Here is a 27,839-nt window from a genome sequence, read left to right on the forward strand (position 1 = left end):
TTCCTCAGAAACTTTTTGACCAGCTCCAGTTGTGTGCCAGTAGACCAACTCACTAGCCCAGGAACAATCAATGCCACACACTAGAGCTGGTTTTAGGCCATAGTCTCAAACCACAATTTATTGGTTAAACCAAAAACTTAAAGTAAAGTAGCTCCTCTGACCAGCATAGGTCACAATTCACAAAGGCTTTGCCCTCACCTTTCTCAGCCTCTCTGGGTCCTTGACCTGACCACAAGAATCTGCCTAGTCTCTCTACCACCCACTCTCCAACACATTCCTGAGAGTCATCTCATAGCCAAGTTCTTGCCCTTATTCCACTTTCTGCTACAAACCTTCCTTATAGTTCTCCAGCCTAAGTGACCACTTGCAGGCCTTTATACAGGCCATGTGCTCTTCAGTCTATCACTTGACCTCTAGCCCCACAGCCTCAGTTGGGGCAGAGCTGATCAGACACAGGTGGTGCTGACCCATCTCCTCTTAAAGGGGCCAGTCATCCTGTGAAATGTAATTTCACATCATTTGCATGTTCAAAAATTTATAGCAAATCTGGGATTTAGGGGTCTATCCTACAAAGTACTGAGCACCCTGGTGGCCCTGACGCAGCACAGCACTTAAGCATGTGCTTAGTTTTAAGCATGTGAATAATCCCAGTGTGACCTCTGCTAGGTAGGTCCCTGGTAGGTTAGAAGCCAGGGCAACCAATCAGAGCAAGGGACTGGGACTACATAAAGAGTTTCAGCCCAGCCTTTCAGAGCAATATAGTTGTGACAACTGGAAGGAGATTGCAAGTGTCTCATAGAAGTGCACAGAAAAATCTTGTGTATTGTAAGATGGCTTTAGGCTAACTGCGGAATGAGACACAGAGCTGCTGATCTGGGGAGGGCCTCCAGCCTGCCTGCTTCCCTCCTGTGTTTATTCTCACTGTTTTGATTTTTGCTTCTCAAGTGCGGGCGGAGCTTTCCGCAGGCTGTATTCTTGTCGCTATTGCATTGGCTAAAGCACCTGTCAGCTTTGCTTTGCTGGCCCAGCCGCGCAGATGGGAGGGTGGGGGCAGCTTCTATTGGCCAAAGGAAAGCAAAGCAATAGGCTACAATGGGGCGGGGGAGGGGCTCCCCATAAGGTGAAGTAGGCCAGGGACCCCCCCTCGCCCACATTCCACAGCTGGAGCGGTGTGGGAAATAGTGCAGTCTGGAGGCTAGTTCCTTAATTCTGATTGGGCAGAGTCTTTGAAACCAGCCAGTGATTGGCAATTTTTACGGAGGGGGAGCCAGCATCTGAAGCGGGTGGGGAGAGAAGGCTGCTGGTGTCAGTCTGAGTCTGGATTCTGAGCAGCTGTGGGGAGGGTCGCCAGCTGATAGAGGAAACTCACTACCTATTAAACCCAAACACAGACACAGTCTAATGCGTATCCGCTGTGTGCAAATAATACGGGTATTGCAGCCCTGAGCGCTAGCGAGAGGAGGGCTTGTTCTGGGAATTTGTTTCAACTTAAGTTGATATATTTATATCATATAGCTAGCGTTTGAGGAAGCGTAAAGTGCAAAGAAACTGAGCAAAAGGAGAGCGTTGGTCATATGGAATAAGGCTGCTCTGTGGGAGCAGAGTGCCCATAGTGAAGTGTGCCCAAATACACATACCCTATCTCCCGCCTTGGCTTTACTGGGGTTCTAACTGACCATGGAGGTGTTGGAAAATGGGGAGCACAACCTGTTGCACTGGGATCGAAAGCTGAGCGAGCTGTCAGAACTGGTGGACTCCGATTCCCTGCTAAACAATACGGTGAGAAGCAGCAGCGCTGGGCTGTTTGTGTGTCTTCTGTACAGACACTAACGTGTGTTCGTCTTATCACGGGGAGGGTGTGCAATAATTCCGATGTGGGGGGCAGCCCCTCTCTTTGGGGATGGAGGAGCAGGAGTTGGGCTAACGCCCATCTGCCTGGAAGTTAGGCTGGTCTGTTAACAGGAGTTCTTGCGAATACTCGGTGTAGAAGGCGGTCAGAAATCTTCCTTGTGAAATTATGAATGTGCGTGAAAAGTATGAGTAATACCATTTTCCGTCCCTTTAAGCTTAGCTTTTCTTTGTCATTCCAGCTGGGTAGCTGAAGAAACCCAGGGTGGAGTTGGGCCCCATTTGGCTTATGCATTTGGGGGAAGCCGTAAAACTGCTTTACCCTTAGTAATGACGGGGGCGGGGAGTCTGGCGTTTGAGATTTTAGTCGGGGTGGTAACTAGGAAAACAGATGCACCCAGGACTTCGCTGAAACGTATTTTCATTTCTTCCTGTCCTTCCAAACGAGAATGACTGTGAGCCTACGGGGAGAACGCTTACAGTGCATTAAGGTTCTGTTGGATCCTAAGCCATTTTAAACATGACTTGAAATTTTCAGATTTTATTAAAACGGTAGCAGCAGAGATAGGTGTGTAACTTTGTGGTTTGGATTCCACTTTTCTTCTCCCTCCCCTTGTGCCAATTAAGAGGTTTGTAAAGGTTTAACTTAAAGCATCAGTAAGAAAATAATAGACTTGAGGACTTTCTCATAACGGGTTTATTCTGCAATTGAGTGAAATCCAAGACTTTGAAATTCTGAGGAACTGGTTCCTGCATTTCTGCAGACCACCACATCATTAGAGGTTATGCTTGAAAGGGAGCTGGAGCCCTCCTACCTCCTGAAAGATTTTTGTGTTGGATTGTGGGTATAAGGAGAGAAAGAAGACTTCATCCTCATCTGAAAAATGCACTGTTAACTGTTTTTCAAAGGCACAGCTGCAGCCAGATGTATGATTTACTTTACTGCAGTGTGCACAAAAGTCACTTCACTCAAAATAAGGCTAAAAGTGGGTTTTCCCACGGCATCATGGGAAAGGGGGGAAATGAAGTTCCTCCAGGCAAACAATGCAGAATTACTCAGTCTTCCACAGCCAAGTTAGAAAAGTATTTTCTACTGAAGATCTTATTTTTTTATAGTGGCTGACAAACCCTTGTTGGGTGGAAATGGGCCAGGCTTTGACTGAATTCTACAAAATATTGAAGAGAAATTGGTTTGGGTGTTTAGTGTACCGAGTGATTGAATTCTACCATGGTGCAGATGACTTTATATTACTATTTGCTGCAAAGCTGAGAATTTGGAATTGACCATCTGTTTAGTAGGCTTTTAGTTTATTGGGATGCAGAGTTGTGGCTGTGTTAGTCCCAGGATATTTGAGAGACAAGATGGGTGAAGTAATATTTTTTTATTGAACCAATAAAAAAAAGTTTATTTGGACACAGACTATGGAGGCATGTAAATAACCATTCTCAATGCAACAATTCATAGCTTCTGGCTACAGAAACTCTCACTGTAAACATGCGTCTAACCCTGGCAGGTGAAATGCTTTACAGGGACTTTCCTATGGCATGGCTAAGCAATCCCTCTGGTAAGTTCTTCCTTGTAGGCCAAGGGTTCTCAAACGGGGGGTCAGGACCCCTCAGGGGGTCACAAGGCATTACATGGGGGGTTGTGAGCTGTCAGCCTCCACCCCATACCCCACTTTGCCTCCAGCATTTATAATGGTGTTAAATATATTAAAAAAATGTTTTTAATTTATTAGGGAGGTCGCACTCAGTGGCTTGCTATGTGAAAGGGGTCACCAGTACAAAAGTTTGAGAACCGCTGTTGTAGGCTGACTTTCATAGGGGAAAAAAGGTGTGTTAATTGGCATGTTAAAACTACAATTACCTTGTTTACATAGGGATTTTAGTGTATTAAAATCCTAAGGTAGACAAAGATAGTGGTACTACTAGTGTGCTAGTTAACCCACCTTTTTTTCCTGGTGTGGACATGGCCTTTGGTTAGTTTAAAAATTGCCCTTGAATCCTCTGATTCCAGTTTACTTGCTTTTGGTAGCAGCTATTGGTGAAGCTTAGGCATGTTTGTCTCCGTTCTTCCCTGGAAGTATATTGTGTAATCTCTGGACTGAAATCATGAGCCCCACTCTTCACCACTGCCTATTGTAATAGTTATGGCAACTTTCTTTTTGGCTGGGGCTCCCTGTCCTTTTTGGAGACCATCAGTGGAGCTTCACCTATCAAAGGGGTTGCTGTTGTGTCACAAGGATTCTTATCTTCCTCCCCTCCAACTCTGATCTTGCCTGCAAAGGCCAAATGTTTTGTCGCTTCCTGTCAGTCCTGACAAGGAGAGATGAAGATCATTAACTGAACTCTTTTCTCTTCCATGGAAATGCAGAGTCCTGTCATTTGGTTACCATGCTGGTTTCCAATATTAACCACCTTTCTACGGTGGGAAATGTATTGTTGAAGCACAGATATTATTTTATGCTTTTAAAAAACAAAGATGCAAATTCCTTGGGGGAGTGGCTATAAAGGGTCAATAAATATCTGAAATTTAACTATATTTGCCAACTACCTTAAAAACAATAAAAAGCAAAACAAGAAAAAACCCCAGCCTCAACCAAGCCAGTGTTAGGCCTCCAGCTGTTACTTGTCTCTAATGCAGGAGATGATTTGTGGGCATGTTTTGTCGGCTCTGCAGACCTTAGTCTCTGATCTCAGGTGAAAATGAGTAATGTTTTCTTGGGTGTGTGGGTGGAGAGGGTGCATTCAAGTCCAATGTGTGTGCACAGCACACAGTAATAAAAGTTGACACAATTGGTGAGTCTCTGCTCAGGAGAAGTCCAAGATCCTAATTTAGGGGACTGCTATAGGTGAGGGCTGAGGTGTGCTGGCAGAGCTGTATGAGGAAGCTTGCTCAGTATTTACCTGCGCTATGCCTGGTTCAGTGTAGGCAGTCATATCTGTGCCTCTCTTTTGTGAGTACTAATATACCCAGGTAAATAAATAAAAGGTTTTCATCTGTGAACTGTGACCATAGTGACACCGTGCAGTATCATAATTCTGCATCACAGCAAAGATCTTGTGTTAGTCCATGTGCAGAAACATGAATAACCACATAAGGTCTAACTTGCTCTGTGCGGGGCAGGCTGGCCTTAGGGTCCTGGGAAGCGTGCCTGTTGCAAGTTCTGAAGTTTAATGCAACTAGAAGGCAGGCTCTCTGTTACACACTGTAACTGTCTTTCTTTAACTATCCTGTTTAACTGCTTTGTCACTGAAATTTCTTATGCCTTGCACAATTTATATCTTCAGATAGCTCTGGGGGGGAAAGCACTCCTATGTTAATGAGCTGATAGGAACTTTAGTGACAGGAAGCTCTGCACTGTTCTGTGGAAGGGTGCACGCGTGGTCTCTCCCCCCCTCTCCCCCCCTCATTAATTTAAAAAACGGAACGTTCTGAATAAAACCAGGGACCCCTCTGAGAATATTCTGTTGGATTTTATAGCTGTTTGGGATGCTTCCTTCCAGCTACTGTTTGGATCTTGGTAAGTGACACAGACTGAATTGCCATTCTAATTCATATTGTCAGCCAGAAGTATCTCCCTAATTAAAATCCAGAGCTTGGGTGAAAAATTGTGGCTGCCCAACATACATGTTTTCCCAATAGGGTGACCAGATGTCCCAATTTTATCAGGGACAGTCCTGATATTCAGGGCTTTTTCTTATATAGGCATCTATATCCCCCCATCCACTGTCCTGATTTTTTTCACACTTGTGATCTGGTCACACTATTTCCAAACCTAGTTACTAGCTATTTGAAATGTGTATAGCTTGCAAAATAAATGACATTCTGGCTGCCCAGTGGTCAGGAATACTGCTCCTGTCTCTGCGGTGTTTAAATGGAGAGTGCCGTGCTTGTGTGGCAAATAATCTTACCTAGGCATTGACTCTTGGGAGCATGTAGGAAGAGGCCTCTGAAGGGACTCAAACAGAAGCAAGAAATTGTTTCTGTTGTTGGAAGAATTGTGCGTGAAGCCACCAATAGAAGGAGAAACACAAGCAACCAAGAGTATGAATGATGAAGTGGGTGTACTTCAAAAAGAGAGGATAGTATGATTATTTTGACTACTTATTTTTTCCATAGTAATTCCTCACAGGGAAAGATAAGCATCTATTCCTACTGTCACCCACACTCTTACTTGCAAAGTACCGTTTCTGTGGAGGAATATGTTGTGCCTGCTGTAATGAAGTAAAAACTCCACAACTACTTTTAATAGGGCTTCTCAACTGAGTCAAACTTTAGTATTTCCCTGGTTCAGATTTCAGGTCCTGTAGGATTCATTGGCTTTGCTGTTTCTGCTGCATATGCAAGTTTCTTGCTTGGTGTATCCATAAATAGCAATGGGAGTGCACAGAGAGGAGTCTGTAGTGCCACTGTAGACCTGCTGCTGTCAGATTTGTCTTCAGCTGTTTGTCTGCTTAGTGGGATGAACACCACAGATGTATTTGCTTGATCACTTCTCTCTCAAATGATATGCTGACCCTCCTATGTTCCCTAGTGCAATGTCACTGTCTTGTTGGCAGCCAGATTGAGTCTTCCTCTGGTCTTTGCCTATTCTTGTCTGGGCACATAGCTGTGATTTAAATGTGAAAAATTTGGTCGTACAGTCCCGTTACTGCCATCTCAGAAGATGGACATGCACCATTATAAAGGCTGCTTATAAATCCCAACCTTCAGCAGACACTTCTGTGCTAGTGAAACTGGCATCCCACCTTGGGACTAAGCATCCTATCCTCTAAGTAGAGAGACGTGTGTATGCCTTTAGGAAAGATGTGAACAGCCTTTGTGTCTATTCAAGACGTCTCTCAGTCTTCTATTACTGTGTGATAGACAAAAGCAAAAAAAAAAAAGTATGATAGGAAAACTTACAGGCAGGAGGAAGGATCCACTTTCCTTCTGCAGTCGAACAGTGATGTGTGCATATGTAATATAAAAAAGGGTAAAAATTTTCACTGAAACATTGCCTGGGACAGCTGCCTTTATATAGTTAAAAAATCCTTAACCCCCTCCATTCCCCCAAAGCAGTTCAAGATTCAAATTATTAATCAGAGCTTTGTAGACAATGCGTAATAGTACAAATGCATTTAAACACACAACTATTTAAAATTGTCCATGCCCAGATTCAGCCCCCTGGGGCTTCTGTGGTTTTTTTCTTGCCATAGCTGGTGATGTCAGCAGTGCCTAAAGCACCATAAGGAATGCTGCTCCCTGCTCCGCTGTAACTGTTAGTGACATCCTCTGAAACAGAGCCCTGAGGAGCTGCATGCAGGTCTTGGCAGGCAGCAGGCCTTTCAGGTAGCTGTTCAAAAGACAGTAACACATTGAAATTCAAGTCTGCGTAAGCTGACCTACAGTTGATGCCATCTCAGCAGGGCTGCGAGCCTCAGTGACAAATACCTGGTTCTGATACAGATGGATAAATCTGTTGACAAAATGTTCTGTAAAATGCCAACTACCTGTTCCATTTCTTGAAGGCAGTCAAAAGGCAAATGGTTCTTGTAAAGAACTTTTAAATGTCAAAAGCTTATCCAATTCCGATGAGGTGATCTTGTTCCCATTTTTTGTTGTTAGCCTATTTATCGCTTGATTCTGCTTTTGTATGGTAGCAGAATGCAGCTGGATTTAATATCGATATTGAACTAGAACATCAGTGTTCGAAAGGTGATGCATGGGGAGCAGAATTGGAAGTGTTTGGCCATATGGAGAAGGTATGTATGCTGGATAGCACTGAAATAGTTGACTGAAATATTTTAGGCCTACGTTTTCAGAAGTGACCGGTGAATTTGAGTATCTGAATTCTTGAGTACTCAACTTGAGACACTTCAAAGAGGCCTGATTTCTCAAAGTACTGAGTATTTGCCCTCTGAAAATGGAGCCTTTGAAAGATATGCAAATTGAAATGGCCCAAATCTCTAGCCATTTCTGAAAATGTAGGCCTTAATGTAGACTTCCGTATAGCATTTGCATGAGCTGTGTAAATCCATGAGGACCCTACAGTTGATGCTATGGATACTTCAATTTCTGAACACCTGTAGAGTGTGGGCCTGTGGGGCGTATGCAGTCAGTTGGCATGTGCAAAGGAATGCATTGTTCGCTCTGGAGTCTCAGCAGGTTGACCATGCTTTCCTTGTTTGCACCTGAACAAAAATAAAACCAAACTTAAAGTTCAGTGATGTCAGAGTTCAGAATCCTGATTGTCCTCTAAGAAGAGTTGGGGAAACTTTTTGAGCTGTTCTTATCTCTTCAGATAAATTGTCCATTACAGGGTAATGAATCTCATCAGGAATTTGCAGTGACTAATTTTCTGTCTCACAAATACTCTGATCGTGGTCCTCTGCTTAGTATTCAGTTGACATCTGCAGAAAGAGTACGTCTGAATGGGCTTCCTTGGATTGCCTGTGTTTTTCAATGTATGGCACTTGAGGCTATATTTCATTTGTTAATTATATCTGATATGATGCTTAATTTTACATACACACTGTAAAATTCAATGTTTCTACAGCATGTGTACCACTGGGCCTGGAGTGAGCTTTACTGATTTAATATATTCTTTCGTCAGGGTAGCCAAGTTATGACTTCTGTGAAAAACATAACTGTGTTTCTTGTCTTAAATGCCTGTAAAATCCTGGTTTAATGTAACTTTATTTAATTTCCTTTTGATTTTGAGAGTGCTGGTACATTTATTTAAAAGTGCAATTCATCATATTACACATTTAGTTTTAACTCTGCTTGCTTAAGGAGTTGACTAAAGACTCAGTATTTCTTCTCATCTGTAATTGGGCGTGGAAGGCAATTCTGCAGCTTGGTTTATAGCCTAATGTGATATCATTAATCAGGTCTTCTAAAGAACTGGTCAAGGCTCTCCAATAAAGAGAGAAGTGAAGATATGCATATTTTTAAATGGAAGATAAGTTAAATAAACTTGGAGACAGTCATTGTAAATTATGAAGGAGCTGGATGACTTTTGAAACAAAAACCCAACAAACTACTTATGCTCTACACTTCCCATTTAAAACCTTTTTATTAAAAAAAAAAAAAAAAAAAAAAAGAGGAACATAGTAAGTTCAAATATTCAGCAAATCTCTTGTAAACATCTCTGATCTAAAAGCTGACTGAGAGAAGCACATGGTGGTTTGAAACTTTACCCTTACCATCATATTTCCTGCCAGTTAAATTTAGAAAAATAAGTGTATTGGATTTTCTCCAGATGGGCTTCTTTGGACTGACGTGTAACTGTACACTTAAGATGCTGAATCTGTGATGACGGCTGAGATAGAGAAGAAGAGTGATCTGTTCTGGGAATGATTTTGAGGTATGGTGGGTGATGACAAGTGTGCCCATGCAGTACAGAGAACACGATTTTGGGTACCTTGTGGAAGCCTGTAGTCCCCAATATCCCAGCTAAATGTTTCTCAAGACTTAGAAGGATCTTGTTGAAGATATGTAAAGGTATACTGCTAATCAAGGAAGTGGGTAGAGTGCAATAGTCTGGACAAATGAATGTATCATTCATGTTACTAAAACTGGGTTGTCCTGCAGCTGGGAACAGAGAGCTTTTCATTTGGCCAAGTTATGGGAAGAGAGTACAGCCTTAGAATTCCTTACAGATCTCTGTATTACACTTTTAAAGAGACCTTTTCAGCACTATCGTAGAAAAGGTGGCAACTGTGCAAGCCTTTCAGATAGATTTGGAATAAAACTGGATTCTTTTCAATTTTCTTTCTTTTCATGAGCATCGGTATCTTCCGCAGCAGTAACGATAGGCTACCAGGCAGCTGCAGATACTCCACCTCCCTGAGGAGATTAGCTTACAGCGCTGGGAGCAGTGCCCCTAGCGCTGGGGCACTGTTTACACTGGTGCTTTACAGCACTGCAACTTGCTGCGCTCGGGGGGGGGTGTTTTTCACACCCCTGAGTGAGAAAGTTGCAGCACTGTAAAGCACCAGTGTAGCCAAAGCCTCAAAGACTTTCAGTGATAGGGGCCTTTGATTGTCTCTTGAAGTCTGGGATCTCATTTAGAGCTGTCCTAGGCTTCCAAATATGTTTTTGAACGTAGCTCCAGTTCTCTGTCAGGGAAGGCTTCCTCCGTAGTACCTCTCTACTTTGTGGGAGGAAGGATTGCATGCAGTAGAGAGAGTCTAGGTGACCTATGGGTTGTCCCCGCAACTGCTCTAAAGTAAATGCTACTGTATTGAAACTGCAAGTCAAGAGAGAAAATATAGTGGAAGAGTAAACACAGCATTCCTCCTTGGGTATGTGGAATAGGCAATAGGAAAAATCTAGTTGCTTAGGAGTAAAATATTAAATACTGTTGAGGTTAGGGATGTTCTATTTAAGCTGTAAATGAGGGACTGAGGCAAATATAAGGGATGCTTAATAACGGTGATAGTTTTAGCCTTGTGGAACTTTTTTTGGCAGCAAACATTCTTTTTTTCAGTTGAGTCAACATTTCTGACCTAAGTAACATACAATAACAAAGGTTGAAGGAAAAAAGATCAGATTGTAAATACATTCATTTGCTATATTTTATGTAAAATATATTTTTGCTCTCTTCCCCCCCCCAGCTTTTGTAGGTTGCTTGTCATCTTAAACCTTACATCCTTTAGGATAGAGACTATATTTGCTTCTGTGTCTAACAACGTGAAGCCCTGATTCAACCAGGAGCCTCTGGGCTATACTAAATACAAATATTAAACATGAGGGACACTCTTCATTAGGAGGCCAAGCTGAGGGGTCGGAAAGGCACTGAGAGGAAAGAAACAGCAAATAAAGGCTGGGATACTAGCTAGATAGGATGGACTTATGTGAATAGAGCAGTCTCTGCAGCTGCCTTTGATCCAAGTGAGTTATTGTGAAGATGCCAGTGACCATTTAGTGTCTGTCCTGCACTTTGGAAGTCTACTTGTTTGCCATCTGCTAGCTTTAAATCTTCTGCGTGTGATCCTATTCTTCTGTGATTGGTACTGGTGAAAAGCAGAAATCTAGAAATCTGTCTGCCAAGAAAGGATTTTTCCATGCAGTTGCACTGAGAGATGCTTCATCATTTTGCACAAACTGCTGCGGTTCTATGCAGGGTTGGCAGGTGTCCAGTTTTTGACTGGAACGCCTGGTCAAAAAGGGACTTTCACGGCTCTGGTCAGCACTGCTGACCGGGCTGTTAAAAGTCGGTCAGCAGCGCAGGCAGGCTCCCTACCTGCCTCTGCGCAACTCAAGGGGAAGCTGCCAGAATCTCCTTCTGGCTCCTGGGCAGAAGGATGGCCACAGGGGCTCTGCATGCTGCCCCCATTGGCCAGGAACTGCGGCCAATGGGAGCTGAGGGGGCGGTGTCTGCACGCGCGGGCAGCATGGAGAGCCATGTGGTTGTGCCTCCACTTAGGAGCTGGAGGGAGATGCTGGGAGCTGTCTGAGGTAAGTGCCGCCCAGGATCTGCACCCCAGTCCCCCTGGAGCCCTTTCCTGCATGACAAACTCCTCATTTCCAGGCCCACCCCACAGCCCATACCGGCAGCCAGAGCCCTCACTGCCATTCCCCCTGCACCCAAACCCTCTGCCCCAGCCTCATGAAAGTGAGCAAGGGTGGGGGAAAGTGAGTGACTAGGAGGGGATGGAGTGAGCGGGGGCGTGGCCTCTGAAAAGGGGCAGGGCAAGGGTGTTGGGTTTTCTGCCAATTGAAAGTTGGCAACCCTAGTTTTATGGTAAGAAAATGGAGTCCAGATGTGTTGTTTTGGTAACCTTTTCTCTGATTTCATTTTGTCCACGGCAGTGAAGCATCAGGTCGCTCTCTTCTACCTACTGTGCTAGATTTGTCCAAAATTGGAGAACTAAAGCCAGTTTTGTGCTAGTGAGATCTTTTCCTCACCATGGAAAGGGAGAAAGAGAGAGGCACCTACATGTGTTTGTCTTGTATTGTTTAGGGCTGCAGGTGCTGGGGAAGCTGCTGTCCCTCAGCTTTGCTAGCCTAACTCAGTTCTGTTCTGCAACACCCCTGAAATACTTCACTGCTGGCTCTTGCTTTAGCAGAGATTGCCCACGTCATACCAGCATGCCTTACCTCAGATGGCAAAGTGTCCATGACAGATGGGAGGGCCCAGCTCTCTCACTTGCATCAAAGATGGTGCGAGTGTTGGCACTGGCTTGCGTAAGAGCAGGAGCGCAGCCTTCACAGGATGCTTCAAACTTATTTAGCTGATGATGCTGAGAGATGCTTTTGAAATTCGCTAAACAATAAAAGCATCCTTACACACTGCAGCAGCCAAGAGTGTCAAAGGCATGGCGGACAAAGTATTTAGAGACAGAGTGGGTGAGGTAATATCTTTTACTGGACGAGCTTCTGTGGGTGGGAGAGACAAGCTTTTGATCTTACACAGAGCTAGTCTTCAGGTCTGAGAAACATACTTAGGCCTGGTCTACCCTACAGAGTTAGGTTGACATAAGCTGCCATATGTGAGCATCTACACTACAGTGTTGCTCCTGCTGATGTAAATCTCCCACTATACCAACTTAATAGCTCCACCTCCACGAGAGGCACAGTGCTTAAGTTGGTATAGTTAAGTCGCCGCAGTGTCAATGTAGACACTGCAGTCACTGTTCTGGCTGTCAGGCCTGGGTGGCTGACAGCTGATGCAAGCCCTTCTGGTGAGGATGCACACTGCTGACCGAAGGAGCTAGTGTGGACGTACAAAACTGATTTCATTACTGCAGTGGCTGTACATCGGCGTAACTTAAGTTGACTAGACTTTGTAGTGTAGATATGCCCCTAGCGTCACAGCTAAATGCAAGGTGGAACAGATTGTTTAGCATAAGTAGTTAAAACATATTTCAAAGGACCATTCAAGGTGAGGTGGCCTGGTAACACCCCGCCAGTCATGGTGGGGAAGCAACTCGGGGTAGGGGGGGAGGTAGGTGTAATATGCCATAAATCCAGTATGTCAATTCAATCCATGGTTTTTAGTGTCTAGCAAAGTTATGAATTTGTGCTCCCAGGCTTGTCTTTTGAAAGTGTTGAGCAGGTTTCCTTTAAGAATGAGGACTGAGAGGTCAGAGTGATCATTTTGTGAAAAATGATATGTTTATCTTCTTGTTTAAATCATTTTTTTCTATGAGTTCATTTGAGAGCATAGTAATTGTCTGGTTTCACCCACATAGTTGTTGGGACATTTAGTGCACTGGATGAGGTACACCACATATTGTGATAGGCATATATAGGACCCATGGTTCTTGAAAGATGTGTTGATTAGCAGTGGAAATATGTCCACAGGTTTTGTATTTACTTGTTCTTATTGTGTCTGGTGCTGTTTTGAGCTCAGGTGTCCTGGCATGTGTGGAGCTTGCTTCTTCTAATGATCTTGGACAGTCTGTGAGCAGGGGGTTGTTTGAAGATCAGAAGAAGGGGTTCAGGAAAGATTTCTTCGAGGGTGTGGTCCCCATCTAATATAGGTTGCAACTATTTAATAATACCCTGTCTGGATTCTGGGGTGGGGTGATATGAGACAACTAGTTGTGTGCAGTTGATGGGGGTTTTATTTTCCATATTAAAGCAGGTTCTCTTGGGGTGCTTGGATGGCCTCTTCCATGTTGTGATCTATTTCTTGGGGTCGGGGGTGAGTGTCCTTGTTTGCTGAAGGAGGTTTTAAATATGTTAAGGTTAGGATGACCAGGTGCCCGGTTTTGGACCGGACCACCCAGTCGAAAAGGGATCCTGGCAGCTTCAGTCAGCACCGCTGACCAGGCCATAGACTGTCCAGTTGGCAGCGCTGGGCAGCGGGACTGGCAGACTCCCGGCTAGTCTCTGTGCTGTGCGGCTCCTGGGAAGCAACCGGCATGTCCAGTTCCTAGGCTTACGGGCGGCTGAGGGGTCTGCATGCTGCCCCCCACAGGCGCCGCTCCTATGGATAGGGCAGGGGATGAACTAGCACACCTAGCAAGTGGCTGTTGAGGATTTGTGGTGCGTGTCTGTGCCGCTGCTGCTGGCTCTCCTCCTCCTGTGGCTGGGCTTGAGCTATGGTGTGTGCCCTGCGGCGAACCACAGTCTATCTGTCTTGCCCCATCGCTGGCACCCAGGAGTCAGTAGCGTAGCTGGAGTGGGGAACTGGGGCAGCAGCCGCTCCCCCACTGAGCACAAGTGGTGTCTTGTCAATTTCTTGGTGCCTTTGTACTCACCCGGGGGAGCGAATATATATATATATAATATAAAAAAAGGCACCATCCGCTGTGGCGCTTTCATTTTACTCACCCAGCGGGGCTCCAGGTCTTCGGCGGCACTTTGGTGGTGGGACCTTCACTCGCTCCATGAGTCTTCGGCGGCAGGTCCTTCAGAGCTGCCGAAGACACCCGGAGCGAGTGAAGGTCCTGCCATTGAAGACCCGGAGCGCCACTGGGCGAGTAAAAGCACTGCAGCAGGTAGCGGTTTTCTTTTTTTATCGCTCTCTCTGTTCTCCTCACCTGGCTACGCTACTGCCAGGAGTTGGAGGTATGTGTATCCCTATCTCCGAGTGCTGGGAATGGTGCGAGGGATGGGGGGGTACAGCTCTGCATCCCTCCCCGTACCAACCCGCTACATCCCTATCCCACCCTGCCCCACACCTACCTATTCTAGCCCTTAAAGTGCTCTCCCACCCATCCTCTCCCGCTCTCAGAGCTGCCACCCCCATGTTCTTCACTCCCTGCACCCCATTCACTTCCATACACTGCTGCACTCCCATTATGTCCCTATATATCCCTGTTCCCCCCACATCCTCATGCACCTGTAGCCTCCTGCGTCCCCATCCACCCTACATGCCCCCCCCCTTCACTGTCCCACTCTCACCCCTGCCCTCCTCTTGTCCTTGGCTTCTTTCTTTCCCCATCCCCTCTCCTCCACCCTCTTCCCTTCCTGGCTGGGTGTGTATGTGCAGGCATGCACTGTATGTGTGTAAGAGACTGTATCTTTGTGTAGGGAGGTGTGTGTATACCTGTGTGAATAAAATTTGCAGCCTAACTCTGACTTTTATTTCTTTTGCTGGCTTGTGCACTAAGAAATTGAGGACACACAAAATGTGCGTATTCAGAAGTTCTTTAAAAGAGAAAGGAACTCTAAAAGAAATGTATTATTTCTTAAAAAGTGAATATTGTTGACTAATAATTGCAAAGCGCGAATTTATCACGTTTCTCCCCACCTTTGTCTAGCTACGTTATAAACTCTTTGTTACAGACTCTCTCTTTTTATGTGTATGTCCAGCACTTACCACCCTGGAGCCCTGATCTTAGTCGGAGGTCTCTAGGCACTAAACAACAATTGTAAGAATAAATAATATGGAAGTGTATGTGTTTGTGCATGCTAAACGTGTACACATGAATATACATGTAGGTGTGGGAGTCCATTTCTACAGATTTATTTAAATAGGGATCTGGACAGGTGTGCATTTCTGTGGTGGTTGTGCTCTATGGATTTGTATTTGGGCTTCAGAAGTGGGCCTTTAATAGACCCATTGCAGCTGTGATAATGTGTGGTCCTAATTCCACACACACAATCACAATAACTTCAGTGAACAAAAAACATGGAGCTGGGTATGAAAAATGGGAAGTGGGGAGGGAAAGAATCCTGAAAATCTTTGAATTTTCTTTTTAAATTACCCTTTTGGACTATTTTGCTGCCAGCTCTAGTGTCCTGTAACAAATAAAGCCTGAAATTAGCATAATACATCTGTCAAAACAATAAGTATGCCTGTTTGGGCCTTGCAGTGACAATGAGCTTGGGGGAGAACAAGCAACGGAGGGAGGGGGGATGAAGTGAGTAGGGCCGGGGCCTCAGGAAGAAGTGGTGAAGGGGCGGGGCAAGGGTGTTCGGTTTTCTGGAATTGGAAGTTGGCAACCCTAGTTCAGGTGTATATCCTGGACTTTTTCCCCTTCTAAGATCCTTGGATGCCCCCTGTAAGCCACAGGCACTGCTTCTGAACTAGCCAATAATGCAGGATGCTAGAAGTTTGGCAGATGTTAATGCACTTCATGACCATTTTCATTTGGTAGCCTTTTGAGATTCCCTAGCAGTGGTCTCTTATCCTTTATAAGAGCCACATGGTCAGACACTAAATTCCTTGAGTCTCAGGCTATGTCTACACTACAAGATAAATTCGAATGAGCTTAAACCGATTTTATAAAACAGATAATATAAAGTCGATTGTGCGCGTCCACACTAGGCACATTAATTTGGTGGTGTGCGTCCATGGTGCAAGGCTCGCATCGATTTCTGGAGCAGTGCACTTTGGGTAGCTACTGTAAAATAATGAGGCCAATAATGTTGATTTCCGTCCACACTAACACTATTCCGATATAGTAATATCGATTTTAGCATTACTCCTCTCGTTTTGTAGGAGTACAGAAATCGATTTAAAGGGCTCTTTAAATCGATATAAAGAGCAGTGTAGTGTGGACAGGTGCAGTGTTAAATCGATTTAATGCTGTTAAAATTGGTTTAACAGCATAGTGTAGACCAGGCCTCACATGGGTTGCAACTCTTGCTGACCTCAGTAGGACTGAGGACGAAATCCAGATAGAATCCTGTTTAGTCTTCCTACTCAAGAGTGTTTTGGAAGCTGCAATGGAAGGCCTTGTAGGAGAGGAGAGAACTAAAAGGAGAACAACAGTACAGGATTCAGTGGGTCTTGTCTGTTTTGGCCTCATTTGGACAGCTGTGAGTGTGGAAAGCGCTTTCTCTGTAGTCATTTTCATCTCAGGAGTTTTCAGTGCCCACTGAAAAACTGATTTGTTAATATATATTATCAGTATATTTTTTTGGTCTACACATATTCAGAACTAAAACTAAGCAAGTTCAAAATAACTGTCTGATTAAGAGTTATTCTAATCCTACTTACTCGAGAACAGAAGTAATAACTGTGTGTGATATATGAAAATTACTCGGAAGAGGATAGTGATGTACATTACAGGCAGGATTACGACTTCATGTGAGGAACTGGCATTGGGAAGGAGATGCTTTTGAAGAGTTTGGCTTTCATGCAGATGTTCTTATTAATACAGAATGAAGGCAGGGGAAATTGACTTCAGTATTGTACATTTTTCAGTGAGAAGTTAGTTACTTTATAGGAGACAGTTGCTGACTTCCTGCAGAATATATGTCCCTCATTTTGGTAATTCTGGCTGGCTCAGCTAGTCCCAAATATTGATTGTGTGTGTCTGTCTGTCTGTCTGTCTGTCTCTCTCTCTCTCTCTCTCTCTGTTTCTTACAGCTAGAGTTTCCTGCCCCTGCCCCTGCCCCTTAGCAATCCTTGCACACAGCTGTGTTGAGTGATTCTGGCTCTTACATTTTTGGTGTGTGTGTTTAGGAGTTGGGGTTGTAAACTGGTTGTTTTTTTTTTTTTTTTTCCAGACCATAGAAACAGACTTCTTTGTGTGTTTCTTTTCTTTTTTTTTTAAAGTATGACTGGTGCCTAATCTCTCTCCTCCGTTTTCTTTGTGAAAGATTGAAGTGGGTAAGAACTACTATGTTAAGGATGTATGTTTTTAGTGGCTGTATTCCATTTGCCCTTCCCCCTCAATGTGACTCATGGAAACAAACTTTTCTCTCAAACTCTTGAGAACAAAGCTTGCATTTCCTCTGGCCCCTCTCATTCCAGCTGCTGTCTGTCCCTTAAGGGAGAACACCAGAAACAGATAGGAAGGGTTCATGAGCACAGTTAACAAACGACAAAGACACTTCAGTTGAGCAAGAGAAGGAGTGAGCTGGAGCCTGCAGAAGGCCTGCAGATGTGAGATTTCATTATGTGTTAACCCTCCCCTTGGGATGCCCAGCCAGCTCACTCTGCTGATAGCTGGCAAGTTTTGCTCCTTCATAACCCCCTAAAGGAAAAAACACTGCAGAAAGTAACTTTGGCATTTTATTAGAAAATGAATGAGGAATTTGTCATCTTGCTGCTTTGGAATTTTGTCCATATTCCATTCTATTGTTCCTGCAGGCCTTCAGTGGAAACTTAATGCTGAAGCAGATAGGATGATATCCCACCCAGATCTAGGAAAAGAAACAAAGTAAATTTACCTTCATCCTAATGCTGTGTGACTTGTAGATATTCATTTAACTGAATAGCTCTTCCAGCTGAAAGAGCTCTTACGGCATCTGCTAGTCAGTTTTCCCTGTCTGTATGGATATTTCACACAGTCCTGGGGAGAGAGAGACAATAGTTGTTTTTTAAAATAGGAAAATGTGAGTATGAAGCCTGAAAAACTGCCAGGGCCAATACAGTACCAGCAATGTCTGTTTAACTCCCTTCTAGAAATTAACTAGATTTCAAATCAATAGTGTCCCTTTAACTCTTCATTTAAAGATCTAGAAGACAGGTCTGGGGAAAAGAAATTCAGCATGCTGATTATGTTTACAGATACTCTGAGGGCAAAGAGGTTATAAATAAGGCAAAAAATAGTAGATTAATTGTGGAAAACTTGCAATGCTTAAGGCAACAGAAGGAAAAATAATTGAAATAGTTAGTTATTCTGAGAGAGAGACTTGGAAAGCAGTAGTGTCAAAAGCCAGAGGTGGCTGTGAATGGCAAATTAAACATGAAATTGCAGTGGCAAAAAGTACACTTTTGGGGAAGAATACACATAGGTCATAGGCTCTGGGGGCTTGCTAATCCCACTTGGTGCTGCTGTGACTGCATTTTGAGTGTTCAGTTTAATTCTTAGCACCTGAACACCTGTGACAGACTACCTTGAGGCAATTCAAAGAGGAGCAACAAGAATGAAGTGGTTGGAGGAACTGGTTTATGAGGAAGGTTTAAAGCATTCAACATGCATTGCTTTGGCAGGTATTTTGAAGGGGGTGTGGAGATGACATGATCATAACTGCTTGTGTTTACAAAAAAAAAGCCTACAATGGTGAGCTGGAAGGCTTTTTCTCAGTTTCAGGTTGTAGTTAATTTATATAATGAGTTTTTCAGTATTGATACAAGAATAGACAATCTGAGGCTTTGCTAAAACTGTGGTTTCTTCTACAGTTGTTATAATATTGCAAAGAGAATGAACAGTTCATATTTACAATAAAACACATCTTTATGTTAGAATTTTAACAATTGCCATTTTAATCTCTGGCGAATCTTGAATACCAGCATCATCCACGTACAAAAAATACTGTCACTGCTCATGAAAAGGCTTTTGAATCCAGAGGGCCAATTTTTGACAGTCTTCAGAAAAATAAGTTCTTCATTCTCATAGCCCTAACCCAAGTAGAGGATAGCACTTGTGGGGGAAATTGATAGCAGTCAATATAAATTAGAAGTTATAAGGTGCAGGAAAAACAAGGGATGCTAAAGACCTCGGGGGAAATCCATGGCTGGCAGGGCTAAGGACAATCAGGAATTTAAGTATATTAGGACCAAAAGAAATCCAAGCAATGTAGGCCCATCACTAGATGGAGATGATAAAATTCATAATGATCCACAAAAGGCAGAAATGTTCAATAAATATTTTTGTTCTGTATTTGGAAAGAAGCAGGATGATGCACTTGTATCACAGTTAACACAAACAAGTACTTTCCTGTCCACTAGTAACCAAGGAGGATGTCACACATCATCTTCTAGGAATAAACACTTCTAAATCAGCAGCCCCCAGTAACTTGCACCCAAGAGTCCTGTTGAGTTAGCTGAGGAGAATCTCACTTGCTAATGTTAGATTTATTAAAAATCTCAGAATATTGGGAAAATTCCAGAAGATTGGAAAAGTTGAAAATGTTGTGCCAATGTTTAAAAAGGGCATACAAGATGACCCAGGTAACTATATAGGCCAGTTAGTTTGACATCAATCCAGGATAAAATAACGGAGAAGTAGATACAGTATTAATTTAATAAAAAATTAAAGATAGAAATACAATTAATGTCAGTCAATGTAATTTTATGAAAATAGCTCTTGTTGAAGAAACCTGATCTCATTCGTTGAGATTGCAAATTTGGTTGATAAAGGTAACTGCGTAGATGTAATATATTTAGGCTTTGGTAAGGCATTTGATTTAGTAGCACATGACATTGTGATAAAATTAGTACTATACAATACCAATAAAACACATTAAATGGATTGAGAATTACCTAATTGACATCTTGTAGTAAGAGTCAATGGGGAATCAATGAATGGGGATGTTTCTATTGGACTTTCGAAGGGATTGGTGCTGAGTCTGGTGCTAGTCAACACTTTATCAGTAGTTTGGAAGTAAATGTAAAATCACTACTGATAAAAATTTACAAATTACACAGATTGGCAGATTACTAATTAACAGTTAGGTCAGAGAAGTCATACAGAGCAGTCTGGATTGTTTGATAATCTGGGTCAATTCAGTTTTATTAAAATATTTTGTTTGAATGTGTCATACAGGAAGTGAGACAAGTTGATCTAATGATCCCTTCTGGTCTTAAACTTTCTGAATCTGCTCCTGCACCTGGTGGTTCCTTAATAGGCCTGCTAGAGCAGTGGAGTGAAACTAACTAGGGATTTAAGCAAATCCTTAAATCCACACCTGTTCAGCAAAACAATTAAATGTGTACTTAAGACACGTTGATTTCAGTGTGTAAGCAGGTGCTTAAGTGCTTTGCTGAACTGGAGTCTGGAATTATGTTCATGGCATATTCATTGCAACCTTCCAGCATGTATGTGTAACTATACATTATTTCTTAGAATTCGTATGTTAAGGTTCTAAACTCCAAAACAGAGAAAAAGAAAGCAGGCTGCTCCCTAAGGGAGCAAGGAACAACTCTCCCCAATTTATTTTAATCTGGTTCTTTCCAGACTGAGTCAGATCACATGCTTTGCTACCAGCCCCCTGCTGCAAGCAGGACCAGGAATCTCAGTACCCTCCCTCCCCAGTGCTTAAAGTTTGAATATACCACAAGAATATCATTTGTTTCAATCTGCTGCTGTTCTTGCTGCCACCTCTGAGCACATGCACAACATTGTTACGTGGCAATAAGAGGGAAAGCAGACACAAAGAGAAGAGGAAGTGGAGAGGGTAAGACTACAAGCATTAGGGGACTGGCCTTGCAATATAAAGACACTATAAATGAGTTCAGAGCCAAGTTTGGTTCGTCATTCACTGTACTACTGATGTCTGGGAGAAATGCCAAGCATACTCAGCCTCTGGGGTGACAGGTACTGCACTGGTCTCCAGCAACTGATTAGAGTAGCATTAACAGTCCCTAGAGAGAGCGACAACCAGATATTCTCTGCTAAAGGAACATTTGCTGCAACATGTGCTAGAGGAGGAAGAGAAGAATGCAGATAAAACTTTAAAATGAGGGATAAGAAAAGCAAAAAGTGACTGTGTGTGTGTGTGTGTAATATGGGGGAAGGAGGTGGAGTGAAATCCTCAGAGGGGAGAGAAGTGGCCTGGTTTAACTTCAGGGTTGAGATTGAGTTATTGTTTTACTCCTTTGTTACCAGTCTAGTCAACTCACTCAGAAATTGAACCATCTTCCCCACCCCCATTTTACAACGATGTGAGATTCTCCTCTTCCTTCCTTGCCCCCAAATGATACTAAACCTCTGAGATGGTGCCTTGCACCATCAATACCTGTGGCACATTGCTCAGCACTACACTGCTTGTCATAGTCCATTCCACTTGCTGTTCTCTCTCTCTGGTTACGTTCACACAACTTATACCGACTTAAGCTGTAATGTCACTCAGAAGTGTGAATAAAGCTCCCTCTGAGTGATTTAAGTTACACCGACCTAAGCGCTGGTGTGCACAGCGCTATGTCGGCGGGAGAGCTACATTGGTGCCTTTTTTTGGGTAACCTAGATTCAGCCACTGTTTAGTCCATATGGACACAACCTGTATGGCGAAGCGTGACTGGGGTTAGAGAGAGAAAGTGACGTGTGCACTGGAGATGAGAATTAGAACGTAAACATTCAGAAAGGATGGGTAACTTTCTTTTCTTGGCATGCTTCATATTCAAGAGCCGTTCAGATAAGTGACCTTCTCCCCTTGCCCCCCAGCTCTCTCTCTCTCTCTGAAGGAAGAATACTTTGAAGTTTAAGCTTCTGTGGACAGCATAGCTGAAGGGATGGATGTCGAATCTGTATGAGCGCTTCTGAGCTGTATAATCTGTTTTAAACCATTTATATTTCATGTGGAGAGGGGGTGATTTGAGGTACCTGCTGCAGCTGCATCAAATGAGTTCACAGGTGGTTAATCCCATTCCATGTTCTGATGTAGGTATCCTCGTCATTTTTTAGGTTTATGGTAGATACGGTGTAATTCTGTCATCTACTCAGTGTCAGCCCTGAGGAAATTCTCTTTTGAGACTTTCCCTAAATCTTCTCTCTCTCCCTCCCAACAGTCATATACAGTCACTCCACATAAGAACAGCCATACTGGGTCAGAGCAAAGATCTGACTAGCCCAATATCCTGTCTTCTGACAGTGGCCAATGCCAGATGCCCCAGAGGGAATGAACAGAACAGGTAATGATCAAGTGATCCATTCCCTGTTGCCCATTCCCAGCTTCTGGCAAACAGAGGATAGGGACACCATCCTGGCTAATAGCTATTGATGGATCTATCCTCCATGAGTTTATCTAGTTATAATCTTGGCCTTCACAACATCCCTCTGGCAAGGAGTTCCACTGGTTCACTGTGTGTTGTGTGAAAAAATCCTTTTGTTTGTTTTAAACCTGCTGCCTATTAATTTCATTTGATGACCCCTAGTTGTTGTGTTGTGAGAAGGAGTAAATAACACTTCCTTACTTACTTTCTCCACATAGAGGTCTATAAAATTGTGGCTATCATATCCCCCCTTAGTTGTCTCTTTTCCAAGCTGAAAAGGCCCAATCTTATTAATCTCTGCTCATATGGCAGCTGTTCCATACCCCTAATAATTTTTGTTGCCCTTTTCTGAATCTTTTCCAGTTCCAATATATCTTTTTGGAGATGGATGACCACATCTGCATGCAGTATTCAAGATGTGGGCGTAGCATGGATTTATATAGAGGCAATATGATATTTTCTGTCTTATTAGCCATCCTTTTTTCTTAATGATTCCCAACATTCTGGTCACTTTTTTGACAGCTGCCGCATATTGAGTGGATGTTTTCAGAGAACCATCCACAGTGACTCCAAGATCTTTCTTGAATGGTAACAGCTAATTTAGACTCCATCATTTTATATGTATAATTGAGATTGTTTTCCAATGTGCATTACTTTGCATTTCTCAATATTGAATTTCATCTGCCATTTTGTTGCCCAGTCACCCAGTTTTGAGAGATCCTTTTGTAGCTCTTCGCTGTTTGCCTGGGACTTACAAAATTGCTCAAGATAGTTATCTGTAGTTTTTACCACCTCACTGCTTACCCCTTTTCCCAGATCATTTATGAATGTTTTGTATAGGACTGGGCCCAGTACAGACCCCTGGGGGACACCACTATTTACCTCTCTCCATTCTGAAAACTGACCATTTATTCCTGACCTTTGTTTCCTATCTTTTAACCAGTTACTGATCCATTCGAGGACTTTCCCTCTTATCCCATGACAGCTTACTTTGCTTAAGAGCCTTAGGTGAGGGACCTGTCCAAGGCTTTCTGAAAATCTAAGTAAAACTTCAATTGTCTCGGGTCCTTCCCCTTCTTAACTACTTTAACAAATAAGCCTGAGTGCCCAGTTAGGACATATACTGAATATGAGAATCCCATAATAGAAAAGAGAGGACTTGGCCTTATCTGTCTGAGGGTCTACACACTTCCACCAGCTGTACAAACAGAGGAAGTTTTCCTTGCAGTGTGTGCATTTTAAATTTCTCTCAGTTGTTTTTATCCTTGGAAATTTGTTGTGGGCAGAAAGATGGCTTCCTTTTAAGTAATGTGCCTAATGCAGGCTAGAAAGTGAGACCTGTTACTTAAAAGATGCTCTGAAAGCTCTTTTGAAACCGGCGGTTCCAAAAAGTGTGTTCAGCTGCTCTGCAGTAAAGCTCCTCCTTTGTGCTGTTTGAGACCCTCATTGTAGAGTGCTCGGGGTATGTGCACCATGCTGGTGTATGGGAGATCTGTGTTCAGGAACTTGTCTCGCTATCCCCCTCCTGCCGCTCAACGCCTTCAAAGCTGCATGCAGCATACTGTAGAAGTATTTGAGATAGACCTTAGTGAGTTGGCTGGGATTCAAGCTGTTGAAGTTGCTGCTCCCTGTAGCTGAGTTGTGATGGACGTGCAGTAGGCACACATTCCTGGAAAGCTTCCTCATCCTTGGCCTCATTTCTATCATATCAGGGTAGCTGAGCATCTCATAATTTTCAGCTTACTGACCCTCACAAATTAAGTAGCACTGTCCCCAATGTCCAGCTGAGGAACTGAGGCATAAGGAGGATAAGTGACTTGCCCAAGGTATTACAGGAAGTCTGGTGGAGCAGGGCTTGGACTCAAGTTTCTCATGTCCTAGATTTGAGCCCTAACCTCCAGACTCTCCTTTTCATAAGGGAACTGATGCCTCCACAGTGACAATAGAAACCGTAGGATTGGGGAGTCTGGTATAAAAGTAGAAGGAAAAAGACATTAAAAAATACTAAGATTTTCAAAAGTAGATCGTCATTTCAGGTATCCAACTTGAAACACCTTAGAGGGGTCCTGTTTTCAGAAGGGGAGTACTTGGTTTCAGAAAATCAGGTCCCTTTCAGGTGTTTCAAGCTGGACATCCAAAATTAAGGCTTTCCAAAATCACTAGTTATTTTAGAAAGTGAAGTCAGATGTGGATGCCTAAATAAGGGCTTGAAAGCTGAAGTCTCAACAATCAGTCTTGAGTCTTAGCCACGTAGACTAAACAGGGCAGTTTAGTCTAGCAGTGGTAGCGGAATGTGTGTCAAAGCCTGGGCAGAGGTAAGGAAACAGATGTCAGAGAAGATGAGACGAACATGGATGTGAAGAATCCTAGATAGAAATGGGGCACAGAGGTCTGGATGCTTACCTGGGGAAAGGCTTCCATGCTTCTGATTTGCAAAAAACTTTCTCTGTGCAATGGTGCTCAAAACTCTAAGCTGTTCCCAGAGTTCAGACACAACTAGACTCTGAAATGACTGTGAGCTGGAAGTATGCAGTGTAGTTGTAGCCATGTCGATCCCAGGATATTAGAGAGACAAGGTGGGTGAGGTAATATCTTTCATTGGGCCGACTTCTGTTAGTGAGAGAGACAAGCTTTTGAGCCACACACAGAGCTAGTCTTCAGGTTTGGGAAAGGTACTCTCAGCAGCTAAATTCAAGGTGGCACCGATTGTTTAGCATAGTTAGCACGTATTCTAAGGGATCATTCAAGGTACAGTCGCCTGTTAACACCTCTGTGGTCATAGGACAAAAAATGGGGGGAGGGCTTAAAACAATTATACCTTACTGACCCTAGTGGATTACCTCTCCCAGACCTGAAGAAGAGCTCTGTGTATCTCCAAAAGCTTGTCTCTGTTACCAACAGAAGTTGATCCAATGAAAGCGATTACCTCACCCACCATGTCTCTTGTGAGCTCTGGAAGAGCTTTCAGGGTATCAATATTCATACAAGCTGACTAAAATCAAATTGCTTCAAAATTCCTATGTCTGGCGCTGTTGCAAATAGCAGCTCTCACACTGGAACAGGGTTTATTTGGGCCAGGTATACACCTCTGGACATATTTCTCCCTGTTGGGGCTCACTGGCTTGGTGTAGTGATATGACTTGGGTTCAGATAAAGCAAGGTGTATTGACTCATATCAATAAAATAAAGCTAGAACTTGAACTAGTTGGTGATGATAGCACAGGTTGTCTTAATTTAAAAAAAAAAAAGGCTGCTAACCCTCTACCCATAGACCCAAGCTATCGCTGCTGTGATCCAAAGAAGAGTCCAGGCCGCACCTTTGAGGGCAAATTTATTTCGCCTTGGCCAGAACATGTTGCTGGTTAGGTCAATTGAGGACACTCTAAATTAGAATCATTCTTTGATTTTTTTTTTTCTTTTTTCTTTTTTTTTTTGGGTGCAGGGCATGTGATTTGCATCACTCATCCAAGTATTTTCTTGGAAACTGCCTGCAAAACTCTGTTTCCTGTTAGTGATGCAATTCTTTGGGGAGACTGGGCCAAGCCAAACAGAAGTGTTTTCTTGCTTTGGGGTGGGTGAGGGTGGTCCCTGGACAGTGACCTTGAAAGCAGTGTATGCATATACATTTAGAAGCAAATATACATTTAATCTTCTCAAAGCTTTAGTTTACTTTTAAAAACAAGCAGTATTCTGTTTTGGTGGGCGGCGTTCATTTAAAAAGTGAACTTTTCCATGTATCTGTGCCAAAAACAGAAAGCAGGGACAAAATGTAGCTTTCTCTGCACTGTAAGATGCAGCTGGGGCCCCTTTTCTATTTCCTCCTCTTCCCTTTTCTCATTACTTTTAAAGTACATCCTCTGACAGCTGTGATCAGGCTTGTTCAGAAGTGGCCAAGTGTAAGAGCTCCAGAGATTTTATTGGCAGTGGGGAGGCTCTGATAAGACTCCTGGCCTCCTGTGCAGTGCTTGTGTTGGAGATTAGTGAGGTTATCTCACAATTTGATGCTGAATCTAGCTTGCCTTACTTGTGTGAGCAGTCCCAGCAAAGTCAGGGGAACTTCCGATAGTGTGAGTAAGATGCACAATGCACAGTGAACCAGTGGAACTCCTTTCCAGAGGATGTTGTGAAGGCCAAGAGTATAACAGGGTTCAAAAAAGAACTAGATAAATTCACAGAGGATAGGTCCATCAATGACTTTTAGTGAAGCTGGGCAGAAATGGCATACTTAGCCTCTGTTTGCCAGAGGCTGGGAGTGGGCAGAAGGCGATGGATCACTTGGTGATTACCTGGTCTGTTCATTCCCTCTGGGGCATCTAGCATTGGCTGCTGTTGGAAGACAGGATACTGGGCTAGATGGACATTTGGTCTGACCCAGTATAGCCGTTCTTATGTTAAGATGAGCAGGATTCAGCCTCATATGGCAAAATGTTACAATGTGACTTAATATTTTATTGCCCCAAAGATGAAGCCCTCAGCAGCCACAGAGGACTATCTGTAACCAGATGATGTGGCTGTTTGATGTGGGAGACTTAACAGGGCTGACATGAGTTAATTAGCATAGGCATGGACTCCATAGGTACTCTGGGGCTGGAGCACCCATGAGGGGAAAAAATGGTGGGTGCTGAGCCCCCTATCAGCACTTCTCCCAGTGTCTCCTGCCTGCCAGTGGGATAATGGGATAAATCTTAGTGTTTTTTTTGGTCTTTTTCCTTCTACTCTTATACCAGATTCCTCAATCCTACAGTTTCCGTTGTAGAGATGGGTAGGTAGAAGTGGGGCAGGAAGGGCTGCAGGTGGGGCCGGGGCTGGGGCCTTGGGGGAAGGGGTGGAGGGTGGGCAGGACCTGGGACAGACCCAGGGGTCGAGCACCCCCCAGCACATTGGAAAGTCCACCCCTGTGTTAATTAGCCAGGGTAATAAGAAGAGAAAATATGAGGGCCTAGGAAAATCCAGGCTTGACTTTCCCACAGGCTTTGAAAAGCCTCTCTAATTTCTCCATAGGTTTCTGTTTCTGATCACTAATGGCATACACTTCTTGTGTTCAGTGTCTTGTAGCATCAGTGCACCTCCATCCAGGGTCCTTGGCCTTCTGAGGCACTTTGCTTTCAATAAGCGTGTTGCATTACAGGTCTCAAAATGCTGGAGGGTCCCGATTAGCTGGAAACTCAAATAGAATCTGGCATTAGAAAAAATTGACCAATAACCAGGCCAAGAATATAACACGGTTCAAAAAAGAACTAGATAAGTTCATGGAGGGTGGGTCCATCAATAGCTATTAGCCAGAATAGACAGGGATGGTGCCCTAACCTCTATTTGCCAGAAGCTGGGAATGGGTGACAGGGAATGAATCACTTGATGATTACATGTTCTGTTCATTCCCTCTAGGGCACTTGGCTTTGGCCACTGTTGGAAGACAGGATGCTGGGCTAGATGGACCTT

The 27,839-nt window shown here is 43.6% G+C and overlaps 1 protein-coding gene across 2 annotated transcripts in view; it reads left to right on the top strand.

The window, feature by feature from the left end:
• Positions 1-1,329: 1,329 nt before the first annotated feature.
• CREB3L2 (cAMP responsive element binding protein 3 like 2) overlaps positions 1,330-27,839 on the top strand; it is a 128,210-nt gene continuing 101,700 nt past the window's right edge. For both annotated transcript variants that reach the window (XM_032783197.2, XM_032783198.2), the window contains exon 1: positions 1,330-1,779. In XM_032783197.2, coding sequence (XP_032639088.1) covers positions 1,678-1,779 — 102 coding nt within the window. In that variant the 5' untranslated portion in view covers positions 1,330-1,677. The remainder of the gene's footprint in view (positions 1,780-27,839) is intronic.

The sequence above is a fragment of the Chelonoidis abingdonii genome, chromosome 1, assembly GCF_003597395.2.
Source record: "Chelonoidis abingdonii isolate Lonesome George chromosome 1, CheloAbing_2.0, whole genome shotgun sequence".
In the NCBI taxonomy this organism is placed as follows: domain Eukaryota; kingdom Metazoa; phylum Chordata; order Testudines; family Testudinidae; genus Chelonoidis; species Chelonoidis abingdonii.